This window comes from Aquila chrysaetos, chromosome Z (genome assembly GCF_900496995.4).
Source record: "Aquila chrysaetos chrysaetos chromosome Z, bAquChr1.4, whole genome shotgun sequence".
Lineage (NCBI taxonomy): Eukaryota > Metazoa > Chordata > Aves > Accipitriformes > Accipitridae > Aquila > Aquila chrysaetos.
The window spans coordinates 59,753,685-59,766,830 of NC_044030.1; the positions used below are offsets into that span (position 1 = coordinate 59,753,685).

The 13,146-nt window shown below is 41.1% G+C and overlaps 1 protein-coding gene across 11 annotated transcripts in view; it reads left to right on the top strand.

Moving 5' to 3' along the window:
• ARHGEF28 (Rho guanine nucleotide exchange factor 28) overlaps window positions 1-13,146 on the top strand; it is a 128,426-nt gene that overhangs the window by 73,125 nt on the left and 42,155 nt on the right. For 8 of the 11 annotated variants that reach the window (XM_030004557.1, XM_030004552.1, XM_030004558.1 and 5 more), the window contains 7 exons: window positions 1,934-2,064; window positions 4,519-4,820; window positions 7,263-7,407; window positions 8,714-8,825; window positions 11,062-11,142; window positions 12,183-12,222; window positions 12,771-12,894. In XM_030004557.1, coding sequence (XP_029860417.1) covers window positions 1,934-2,064; window positions 4,519-4,820; window positions 7,263-7,407; window positions 8,714-8,825; window positions 11,062-11,142; window positions 12,183-12,222; window positions 12,771-12,894 — 935 coding nt within the window. The remainder of the gene's footprint in view (window positions 1-1,933; window positions 2,065-4,518; window positions 4,821-7,262; window positions 7,408-8,713; window positions 8,826-11,061; window positions 11,143-12,182; window positions 12,223-12,770; window positions 12,895-13,146) is intronic. The other 3 variants (XM_030004555.2, XM_030004556.1, XM_030004564.2) reach the window with 1 other exon arrangement.

A 13,146-nucleotide genomic window follows, 5' to 3' on the forward strand; every position in this document is an offset into this window, starting at 1 on the left:
TTCCATATGATTTTAGCTGCCAAAGTCTGATGAACTGCTGTAGAAAACAATGCTTTTATACTATTTATAAACAAAGGCTTTGGGATCTTGGCCGACATAAAGAAATGGCTTGTAGCTTTAGCAATTCTCAAGGTGGCAGTCACTAAAATCATGTTAAAATTCCTGCAGGAGCAAGAAGCAAAATGAGAAGCGTCAGGATGTTTCAATGGTATGAGATCCCGCAAGGCCTGCCAGGACTAGAAACCAAATAATTCATAGTGTGCCTTTTCTAAATGGGAATTTCCAGTTTTCTCTAAGTATAGAGCTTACTGTTCTTGGGCTTTATGAGATAGCATCTTAAAATTAAATAAAAGCTGTGGTGTAGCACTGCAGTTTTGGCAGTCGTCCGGGACTTTTTTTCCAAAGAAACAAATGCCTCAGACCTTGACAAGTGTAGTTTCTAATCCAGTGCCATCTCTTCATTATAACTTTTCTTGCAATCTGATGGTCATAGGCATCTTGAATGGGGCTTTAAGCAACCTGATCTAGTGAAACATGTCCTTGCCCATGGGAGGGGGGTTGGACTAGGTGATCTTTGAAGTTCCCTTCCAACACAAACCATGCTGTATGATTCTGTGATCTTCCAAAAGTAGTTACATTGCTTTAGGAATATAGTGTGGGGAAGGTCTTTAGTGGTATATTTTCCTTTCCACCTTTGAAAAAAAAAATTGCTGATACAGATTAAGAAGGATTTTGTGCATAATTTTCAATAACAGACAAACTGTAATTAAGTTTATTGAGAGTTTTGATTTTGGGTATTTTGCTGGGTATGATACTTTATCACATAATTTTTATGCTAGTTTATCTCAGTTCACTTCCAATGGCACTACTTGACTTATAGCATCTTAAAATAAGGAAAATTACATTACAACTGTGATATTTTTTTTTCAGCCTGTTTTCACACAGTCTAGAACAAGACTGGTTTCCACTTTGTCAAATTTTGCTCCTTTTACAATCAGAAGATAGTATGAGGCCTTGACTGCTGGCTCAAATGCTGGATTGGTGCATGCTCTTCATACTTATAAGCAGCTTTAAGAGAAGTGGGCCTGCAGGATAGACAGTGTTTCTGTAGCACTCGGTTAGGTTTTCTGCTGCTCAAAGCCATGAAATAGTCAGCCCATGCAGCTTTTTGTAATATTTGCAGTCATGAACACACTATTGAAAACTAAACTCTGAACTTCTGTTAATGATTTCTGGTGAAACTGATAATTTCTCATTTCAGTACCAAAAGCAGATCAGATGCAGTCTTCATCCCAAACATCTTGTTCATGGGTCAAATCTTGATTGATTGCTGTGACCCTGTAAAGGCACTATCAGTGGTATTTTATTTATATCCCTCTCACGATTTTGTTACTGTTTTTTGTTTTAAGAACAGTAATCTGCTTTATTGGTTTAAGATTAGTATTTATGTTGCTCCTAGTAGGTAGAATGCTTTAGGAGAGTCATTATTTGACAGCAATTGAACAGTATTCTGTTCATATAATGCATCAGATGGTAGGTATTTAATGTGTAGGCCAGAATCATGCATACTTCATCCCAGCCCATAAATCTTGTCCTATGTACTTCTGCAACCACAGATCTCTGCAAAGTTCTATCTTAGGTGGAAAATAGAAGGTTTTGCTAACAAAGATACAGGAACACTTATTTTTAAGTAATGTGAATGATTCTGTGGTACCTTTTAGAGTCTTGTCAACTATAGGCTTCTTGGAACATATAGCAAATGTTAGGCAATTACAAAATAGGCAGATTTTTGAGTGGCCACACAAATATTACTCAAAAATCCCAAGATTTGGTGCTTAATGTTTAACTTTGCCATTTTTATGACCATATATATACATGAGAAGAAGATGGTTTGAGATTTAATGGCATATTTTCCACAATTTCTTTTTTCCAGAGCCGAGACAGTCTACCCTTGATGTTCTCAGGAAACTCAAGGCTCCACCTACTTTGTTTGCTGCAACCAGACTTTCTGCCATGCTGAGTGGAAGTGGTGAAGTATATGCAAACTGCATGGTAGTAGATCAAGTAAGCTTATGTTTGAACTTTTGGCAAATTTTTCATCGTCTTCTGTTGAAGTAACTTATTTGTGTGATAGTAGGGTCTTCTGGATCTGTCAGCAGTAGTGTGTGGCCAATTAGTAAAGCTTTAAAATAAAAACAGTAATACCTTACTCTTCTCAGCTATATTTTGTAACCCATTTATGAGGTCCCTTTTAATAGATTCAGTTGATGATAGGAATTGTTCTCCCTAGCCTGTAGGGAGAACTCTAAGACAGCTCTTACTCTCTTTTCTGTGTGTTTGTGAGCTAAATGGTATTTGCTTCTTTCTAAGAGACATTAACACAATGTAACTTGCTCATGTGCGTTTCAGATTTTCTGCATTCTATGTACATTCACAAAAGAGCCAAATTTGCTGATGCTGGCTGATTTCAGAAGTTAATTATAAGCTCATAGCTAAGCTTATAGGCTCAATAAAAATGAGATATTGATGAAAAAGTGAAGTTGATGTCCTACAACTGGCATGGAGCATTCTGATACTGGAGATCCTGACTTAATATTCATGTTTCTGATTTATTTGTCACCAGCACTGGAGATGATCCAGAGTGTCCAGGCCAAATTATATTTTACATCACCATGTTGCACCTGAAATCCCTACCCCATGGTCACACTCAGATATCATAATTTGGGCAGGGAGGACTAGCCCAACTCTTGTGTATAGTGGTTGTGTGTAGGTAAACAGTCACCAAATTCTGGTGGCAAGTAGCTATGTTTCAGTGATGGTTGAAGTGATTTATTTATTTGTAACCTGCTGTGGGCTCGGCCTGGGGTGAAAGTTGGAATGTAGGAGTAAGAAATGGTCAGATCATCATGCTAGAAGGCGGCTGAGATTTTACAAGTGTGATTTCTGCCCCGCCCCCCCCCCCCGCCTTTGTTTTTTTTTTCCATTCCCTGAAACACTTCAGCCACTGCATTCACTGCAGATCCAACTCGTTGTGACAGCTGAGATGGAAGTTTCAGTCAGAGGCCAGAATGTTCAAAATGCTCCTAAGGTTACTGAGAGATGCATGAAATAATAACCTAGGAGTGAGCAACTAGCAGGGGACTATATAGGCAACCTGTGAACCCTTGATTTTAACAATATCCGGGTTGGAAGGACAGAGCTGCAGAAGTGCAGCTCCATTACAAATGCAGATGTTAACCTGAGTATATTGCTGAGGGGTCCTTCAGCTTGGATTACTTACCTTTGCTCAGTACGTAGCCACATTCAGCTTTGTTAAATTGCTGATTGGGGCCAAATTCTCCTTAAGCCCCACGCAGCAGGAGCTGGAGCGGCTGCCGGAGGAGGTCCCTCTGGTGCTGAGGGGAGATACTGCCCAGGCAGGAGTAACTTTGAAGGGAGGGACAGCTGCGTAAGACTTGGGAGAAGCATTTTACCTTCATGCATCTCACCTGCACAACACAACAGAAGCACTTCCAGACTTGCATGCGCCAAATCTTTGAATGCAAATATGGGCTGCTGTAAACGTGCCAGCAGTTCTTTCTGTCTTTTACTATGAGAAACATCATTACGATGGGGATGAAAACACATCTCAAGTGGGGCCAGAGAGGAGGAAGTCAGCAATCTGAAAGACCAGGGGAGATGCTTGCAATTCTTCCTTTCTGCTTGCTTTTATACAGGTGCTTTTTGGAGGTTGAGTGTTTTCACTGGCCATGTGACTTTTCAGTATTATTCAGTGTCTAAATAGACGACAGTAGCATCTAACTAAAAGTCTGACAATAAACTGTGTTTTAGTATCTTCTGCAGAGTTGACAGGAGAATTCAACCTCAGTTGCACAAAGAATTATTTGTTTCCAGGGTCTAAATCCTGATCCCTGTACCTCAGAAAATATAATTCCCAACTCCATTCCTGTCTTTGTGCAAGAGAAGGGGTGCTTCATGCCCATAATTGCTTGATGTCTAAAAATAAAGATTCCTTTCCCTTCCTCCCCTGGAGAACCTCTGTTCCAGGTCATATATATTTATCTCAAAGCTTAGGAAATCGGTGCTGGAAAATTAAAAGTGCATGATGTGTAGGCTGATTTTTCCAAATTAAATTGCACAAAGTTTGAATTCTCCTCTGTGTGTCTCCCACACTAATGTGTTATGCATATTTTTTGCTCGACTCAAGGATTTTTTTTTTAATAAAAGCTATAAAGATATGAAGTGATACATTGAACGAAAGGTATAAATACGAGTGAGAAATCCATTAGACTTGCAAATACCAATTCATTGCTACTCTAATTATGGAAAAAAGTAATGCAAGGATTAGAATCTCTTAGCCATATAACTTGCCTTCAATTCATGTGCTGTAAAAAGTAATAGGGGAAAAAAAAGGCAAAACATATAACCATAAATCAAATGGCAAACTAATCTGGTCCTTGTTCCCCTGACAATATATCTTGTTACTGCCTCTTACCAGCATTCATTTTTTCTCTGCAGGCTGGAGATTTAAAGGCTAGCTATGTTCATGGAGATGGAGTCAGCAGTGAAACATGTCTGAATCCCACCAACTCAATCCCGATGTCTAAGAGCTCTTCGTCTCCCTCCCTTGAGGAGAATGACCAATATATATATGATCCAAATGAAGGAAATCAAAGGCCAGTGAAGAATGGAGAAAATGCAGGTTTAATACATACTGCTTCACCTTCTGATCCATATGGAGCAGATTCATACCTTCCATTCAAAAGCCATGGTTTTATTAAGGATCGGGGCCAACTTTATGCTGATGTGAAAAAAAGAAGGTATGGAATTGACCTGATGATAAGGCCAGAATCAGGATTATTTATGATAACCTTTTATTTCAAAAGATGAAGCAGAATCTGGAGTAATAATTATTACTACTGAGGTAAAATCACTGATATTTAAATTGTCCTAATGATCTGTTTTCATAAAATAGTTATGAAGACATTTTTAACAAATAAAAGGTGTCCTCCAAGTAAATTAATTTTTAATGCAAATTTATACTTTTATACCTTTTCTTCTTGTATGTATTCTCTAAAAAAAAAGAATCAGCTGTTCGCCGTAAGAGTTTCCGTTATGGCATTTTTGTCAGGAACAAGAATTTCACCCTAGTTTTCCTCAGTTATATTTTCCCTTAAGAAGATATTCCAAAATCTGTTGAACTCTCTGGGAATCTTTCCATTCTTTGCACTGGCCTGTAGAAAGACCAACTTATTCCTGATGGCATATATTTTTTAACCACAAAAGACGAAGAGTACAGCTCGCATTTCTGATAGGTTCAGACTGTTTTCTGCTCTTTTGCTGGTACACAAGGTTTGCTGCCAGCGGAGCCAGTTGTCTGAGGACCCTCCTCCGGATGGCTTTAGGTTATGCTGGGAACTGGTTGGCTTCAGGAATGCAGAGAGCTTCAAAGATGAAACTATGTATTTTTTTTTAACAATTAGTAAATTTCCTTGATAAAAAGCCTCTGCTGCTTCTATGGATACAAGAGACATGAAATCGTTTCCTTCATGTACAGGAGGAAGTTTGAATCTGTCTCCCACATTTCAAGAGTGTTTGGACTAGTTGGAGGTAGGGCATCAGACCTATGTGAAAACAGTAAGGAAGCAGTAGTGTCTGTCCGTTGTTGATTGAAGTGGGCAATAACATTTTCTCTACCCTAATTTTGAGTTTCTTATGCAACTATAAAGTTCCACTAGGAGGAGTCTTTTAACACAGATAAGACAACAAGCGTCAGACTGAGTTGTTCTTTCCCAAACCTTTTATTTTTGCTAGCTACGGGGATATCATGTAGATTACTATAAACAACCTTCTGCCTCTCTGTTATAAACATTTTTCTCCTATATATTTTTAGATATTTCCACCTTTTTTAAGACCTAGGTCAGGTACCTATATGTGAGCTTTAAGAGCTTATATGATTTTTCAGAGAGATGTGATTGACCTTAATATGTCAACTGTAAGTGATCCAAATATTACACATAAAATAAGACTATCAGTATGTAATTCCATCAGCATCTTCCTTGAAGTATCTGAGGTGATGTGGCAAGTTACTTAGCAGATCTTTAAACCAGCTTTTTATGTCAGAAAAATTCCCCAGGTAAGTTACCCCCAGTAAGACATGTATGCTTGTCTGTTAACATAGACACGTATTGCTTTTCTGATTTTAAAATGTGAGAGTAACTGATAATGCAGTTAAATAACTTGTTTCTGAGATGTCACATGGGCTATTACTAGGAAACATTGCAAAAGATGGTCTCCAGAAGTGTAATGAGGAAGTAGTTTTGGACAGTATCGATAGATTTGGCCTTTGACAAAGTGAATTGTAGTGGTGTGTGAAGGAATTGTTGTGCTATTATTCATGGTAGGAACTCTGCTATTTAGAAATACCACACATAATTTAAAGTTTTATGTTGTAAGGCTGGAATGTTATGGCAAGCAGTCAACCGTTCCTTCCAGTCACTCTGATGAAGAGACCATGAACTTGCTCTTGCAGCTAACGGGACCCATTCTGGGAAACCCTGGTACTGCTGAGAAACCTTACTGCACTCTTCTGCTTGTGAACCCTTGCCAATCAAATAGTCTCTAGGTGTTTGAAATACTGATTTAGCCAGAGTTTTTTCAGTTTATAGTCCTATATGTTTTTTATCTTTTGAAATGAATTTCATGAACTCAGACCCTCCTTCGTCTCTCTTGTTAGTTTTCTCTTCCATCCTCCATCAAGTCACAGATGTAGAAAAAAGATGTCTGTGAATAGCCACATCATGTCTTTCAAATAGACACCCAATATCCATATATACCCACATATCTTAATACTGAAATCTGAGCTAGTTGTCTCAGTTCTCCTTATCATCTGTATAGGGAAGCAGGTACCTGTGTGGAACAAAACATTTCATTTTAAGGGAGATGCTGAACATGGGTCTGAAAATCATCCTGCAGAAGTGGCTGACTGTGGTGGGAGTCTGCATGATCATGGGTGATGCAAATGTCTGTATTGCAGATCCACAAGGTTGGGTCAGATGAGTCCTGTACAGTGTGACTGAGTACCTTGACCAGGTGACTGCAAACCTGAGAGGGGACTCAGAACATGACTTACCTGACATAATCGTGGTGGTTTGTGTTGTCATTGATCAGATGATACAGCAGTATCTTTGCTTGTTGCATTAAGGTTGGGATGGATCGTTACTAGAATTCATGGGAATTAAAGACTTCATTGTCTGCTTCAGTTCAAGTCTCGATGACCTTGAAGTAGACGGTGGAAGTGGAGGTGTTTCGGACAGATCCCACATTCACTACCCTCCCCTCGGCTCTTCAGAGGCCATGACTTGTAGCAGAGATGGATTGGACTTATCTACCAGTCTGCAGCCCAAGGTATTTGATACTATCTTGGTTTGCATTGTTTTCCTTTTAAGTAAATCACTGAAAACATGTGAGAAACATCTGAATCTTAAGGGGAAAAATGAGTTTCCAGTTGGCCATGCTAGTCCCTCTGGAGAGCAACACCCACAGTGCTGTGGTGGACCTGGAGCTCCCCAGTTGTGGCCGGGCTTGGCAGAAGCCATGGGAAGAGTCCATCAGAGATTCGATTCAGCTTTGAAAAAAGCATCGTTTATCAGAAGCGTTTCGAAGGAAATATCTTTCTTGGGTTCAGTGAATCAGCATTTTCTAACCAAGATATGTTTAGTGAGGAAATGTTTAACCAGCTGTAATTATGTGAAAGGGTAAGAGCTTTGTAAAGTATAAAACCAGCCTGCTGCCTGTTTTAAAACAATTGCTAGACTCGGGAAAATTCAGCTGGGTTTTGTGCATTGACCAGTGCAAATCTTTCCTCTTCATTATGGTTTTCTAAATTATCCTGTCTACATTCATTTTCATTAGACCATGGTGCCATTTCTGAATCTTTAGACACATACATAGAGTTATTTTTTGTTTGTAGAGATTCTTTATGTTTTTGTTAGACAGACTTCTTGCCACTGTAGAGCTTTATCTGATCTTCAGCAAATGTTTGCATGAAGGGAGAAAAAGAGTCCAGCACAAACACTGAATTTTGTTAGGGCTACTTTAAAAAACAATAAGGTAAGTTGTTTAGGAGTAGTCTCCTAATGTAAATGTAAATGATGTATCAAAAATCAGGGGGTTTCCTTTCAAGCCTGATCATTGACATATTTGGGGATCAGAAAATCTTTTCACACACAATAAAAAAAATGCAGACAGAAAAGGTAAAGAGGCTAACTCCCTTCTTTGGAAACTCTGACAGGCAGGGCGTTAGTCTCCATGAAATATTCTTGGGGTATTAAAGTACTAAGATTAATGGCTTCCTTGGTAAAGGAAGATAGCTTGGTCATCAGATATAATGGCCAACAACACTGTTTGGATGGTGCTTGCCACCGAACTTGAGAGGAATGTAAGCTTTCTCTTAGTCTAAGTCTCTTGCACCCACAAATTATTTCCTGTAATATACAAAAAATTATCACGGTGGAAGTATGACAGACTTCCTTAGAGTTCATATGAAATTGTCGAAAATTGTACTTCAACTTAAAGGTTTAATGAGGCCAAGACAATGTATGCGTGTGGTCAGCTGTCTTTCTTTCAGGAATTCTGTCACTGATTTATTTTGTTTCTGTTGCTGATGTATTTCAAAAGAACACAAGTTTTCATTTGCTGCAATTTTTTGTAGGAATGCACAGTGTCTGGGATTCGGTCACGCTCCTATTCCTGCTCCTCGCCCAAAGGTTTATTAGGAAGACCTTGCATTCCTCGAGACTTTGCAGTTGGGGATTTCAATGAAGGTCAGTGCTCTGGCTTTGCACCTGCACAGCCTCATGCCATGCCTGCCTGCTTCAGGCCCAGCGCTGATGGCTTTACTCAGGCCTCTCCTGTACACAGACCTCGCCAATGCACGTGAAAGCAGGGTTCGGTTGCCTTCAGGTACCCCTACCATCGTTCCTCGCTCTTCTCCCATCTGCTGCCCTGTTATGCCCTCCCCTGATACAGCAGCTGGTCCTTGGGAGGGCACACAAACTGGGAGAGCGTTAGTCAGGAAAAGTAACATAGGCAAGGGCAGTAATCTTCTTTTTGGAAGATCCTTACTCCAGCCTCCTGCTGGGTGCCTGGCAGAGACCGTGAGGAAGCTCAGGATGACACAGAAGAGGTGTCAGAGGGCGGATAGCCCCGGTTTCCTGTAGATCCCGGGAAATCCCTGAAACATGGATGGGCTATTGTCATCTCCACAGGCTGGGGAGCAGAACCCACCCTCTCCATCAAGTGGAGTCAGAGATGTCTCTGCAAGAAGCTTGTAATTTTTTACGAATTGTTTCTAACGTGCTTTATTTCATAGTTTCATATTTAGAAGACAACCCACACTTTTTGCAATGAAAGTGTGGGTTATATTTGAAAACCATGCAAAGTGTGAAATACATATACTGTGCTTTTCATATAGATCACATAACTTAAAACCCACTTGCATTTCAAGAGACTTGGCCTCTGTCCCTATAACCTTGTCCACTGCCACACTGTTGGCTTGTCTCTCCCTCTAGTATACCTTTAGCTTTCCACTAGTCCTGAGCAAGAGGCAGGACATGCGAGTTACCATGATGCAGATGGGTTGGACACCCAGAGGGGTGGTAGATGCCCCATCCCTGGAAACATTCAAGGTCAGGTTCGACAGGGCTTTGAGCAACCTGATCAAGTGAAAGATGTTTGTGCCCATGGCAGGGCGGTTGGATGGAGTGATCTTGAAGGTTGCTTCCAACCCAAATCATTTTGTGATTCTGTGATACAGAATGTGAAAACACACAAAAGTTGTGGAAATGTTATCGTTAACTTTGAAACCAGCTAACAAATTCAAAAGCTGTTGGGAAGCTGAGATGGGCAAAGCAGATGGGCAGACATGCAGTGACTGCAGACATCTTCTTTCCTTAGGAAACTGTGTTAAGCAGTGCAGCAAATAACTTGTTTGTCATTATTCAAATGCACTTTGTGAATGTCCCCTTGTAAGGACGAGTATGTACTGCAGCCTGCAGTAGGCAGCTGTGCTGTATTTTTCCACATCACTTAATGTATTTGTAACCATTTGTATCCAACTGATTAGGTGGAAAACAAGGCAGAAGAAAAAGATGGCAATGTCACAGAAGTAAAGGGTGGCAGATCAGCAAAGCCGTGAGGCGTGTGCTGAAAGTTGAAACAGAATTCCTTTGACCTTGCAGCTACGGGACTGTTGGTGTCACAGCCCGTTAAGCTTCGTCCAGACACCGTTACCTGCACTGAGCTGGTCTGGACTCGGGCCCATGTCCTGTTCATTCTCTCTCCCCTTCCTCCTGGGACAGTCAGTGCTGGACCTGTACCTGTCTTGTGGAGAAGGTGGAAACCCTTTCCTGTCCCCGCTTTGGAAACAGCTGTTCTGCGGCCTGTACTGCAGATGCGGTGGGCTGCTGGGGTGGGGGGGTGGTCTGCTGAGGTTCCTGCTGGCGCTTCCCTAGCACCTCGTGCCTCGTCCCTTCCTTGCCAGCATTTTGCAAGGATGGGAGCATTGAACAGAGCGTTTGGCAGCTGGCAGTGGTGATGACTCTGTGAGGTAGGCACGGCTGCACTCGCTTTAAGCAATTGCATCTGGGTACAGGACTAGCTCAAGAGCTTGGTCCGAGAAGCTAGGTCAGATAGTTAATCCCGACCTCTGTGGGCTGTAGTGGGATTGTGTCTGGGTCTGTGCAGGTGTCTGTGCACTGAAAACCTGCCCCTTCCCCTCTGCCTAGCTGCCACCACTTTGGACATCTTGCTCAGGGCTTAGCTATGCAAGAGGGGGGCACAGCTGACCTGGTACGTTGCAACGGTTGTAAGCCAAAGCAGCTGAATGCAGGATGGCAACAGGATGGTCTTTTTTGCACAAAGTACGAGAGAAAAATGGGAGATTGCCATCCATTTCTGGTGGAAGCTTTTCAGTACGCTCAGGTTTAAAACAACTACCTGGTTTTATTCGAGAAGGCATTACCAGGCTGTAACAGTAAAGGATTTGTCCCTGCTCTGTAGATGGTGTGCTCACGAACAGTGGTCGATCCCTCCTTCAGGCTCTTTCACTCTCTAAGTCAGTGTCTCTGCTCCACCCTTGTAGTAAGTACCTCAATGCCAACCCCACGCTGCTGTTTTGCATGAGGCTGTCTTCATCTCCCATGGGTACCTGGCCTTCGTTTCTTCCGAAAGCATCCTGCGGCACAAGTTGTGCCTGGAAACTAACGGAAATGCCCTTTTAGTCTTGCTGCTGCTTTGGTAAATATTCTAGCTCTCACTAACTTGAAGTCTATGTTTGTCTGAAGATATGCTGATTCAGCGAAGTGTGTTTACGTTTGCATCTAACTTTAAAGAAGGCATAGTCTGATGCTTTGACTTAGGCAGGTGTTTTAAGTATCTTTCTGAACCATACCTGTGGTAGCTTTGCAAAAAAATGTCTGGAAAATGGACAAATGCCTGCAAAATGGCTTCTAATTTGGAAATGGTAGAGTGGTCTTTATTGTTTGTTGGGTTTTTTTTGTTTGTTTGTTTGTTTGGTTTTTTTATAAAACAGCCCAACTGAATGATTTATCTTTTATTTTGCTTTTTAGACAGTTTGTTGAAGAGTATCTCCTTGAGTCCTCTCTACTGTTTCTAGGATGTAAACTTGTAACATTACACATCCTGTGCAGTACTTAGGCTAGTAATATTCTTCCTTATGTAGAGGGATTTAAAATTTTTTAATACTATAGATAAAGCTGCGTAAGATGGGTAATTGCAAATGTTAGAAGAATGTCATTAAGATATTTTACAACAAATTATGTAAAAAGCAAAATGAAGTGTGAATCATTCAAGTCGGGATTGTTAAGAAAAACAAAATAAATATTTTCTGTTATTCTTAAAAATAGACTGTTTGCAGAGACTGGCATTCACTGATACCTATCTCCATTCTGGCGGATTCTGTCAACTAAACAAAGCTTAGTAGGCAGTGGTCTTACCCTAGGAAAAGCTGCTTCTAATGTATATATGTTTTGGCTTTCCTAAATTTCAAACGACGTTGCAAGCCCGTAATGACAAGCTTATGGCCTGGTGGAGGTGCTGCGTTTCAAATAAACCTGACAACCTTGCAGTCTGAGTGCCTGATAACTGTTTATGTCTTGCAGAGCGAGCGTACAGTCTGCCTGAGCAGTCCCGAGAGAAAAGGTATGGGTACTTGCGGCACCCGCGCTTTGGGGTGCCGGGAGCAGGTCTGTGCAAGAATGCCATCTAGGGAGCAGAGCGGGGAAGAGGCCTGGGCACCCCTGGCAGCGGGATTTTTAGCAGCAGTTTAGGGGAGCGCACCCTGCCCAGGGGATCTGTAAGCCCACACTTAAACCTTGTGCTGAGCTCAGCCCAGCTTGCTCTGTGCTGCAGCGGGGATTTGCTGTGCACCATTGCGGGACGTGCGCGGTAGGGGCGTGCTCCTATCCACTGTAGGAACGTCCAAAACACCATAATAAAAGCAAGGAGGCTTTTGATATCAACAGTGACCTAGGCAAGCTTGTAACACGTTGCACGTTCGGAGAAGCCCACAGGCTAGTGTTACTCCTTTTACGTAAAGAGGGATTGCAGTCTTTTTAATAACATTGGCTAAACCCACAATAAAACAGGTAATTGTAAATGTTAGGTGAAACAAGCACCATCCAGATTCTGCTCTGTCTTAAGGGGCTGTTCACACCGGAATGAGGGTTTTTCACGGGTCTCTGTTTTAGGATTCAGGAGGAGGAATGGAATAAATATACTGTACCCTCAAAAAATGAGTCTGAAAAATGTAAAGTGAGTCGGACTTTCAGCTTTCTGATGAACAGAATGACCAGCACACGGAATAAGTGCAAGGTAATTTGGGATTTATGTCTATATTATTATGTATAATTATGTCACTGTAATTAAATGAGTTATAGATGAGGATCTAAATTTTTATGTAAAGATAAGTTCTTGTTTTTTACAAACCCACATAAGTAATAGGAAGAAACTTTTATCTTTATTTTTTAATTTTAAAACATATGCAGGATACCCTGAAATGGCCTTCATATTAAAAACCAGCTTTCCTTTTAAACAGTAGCCTTAGCTGAACAATATCAAGTATTT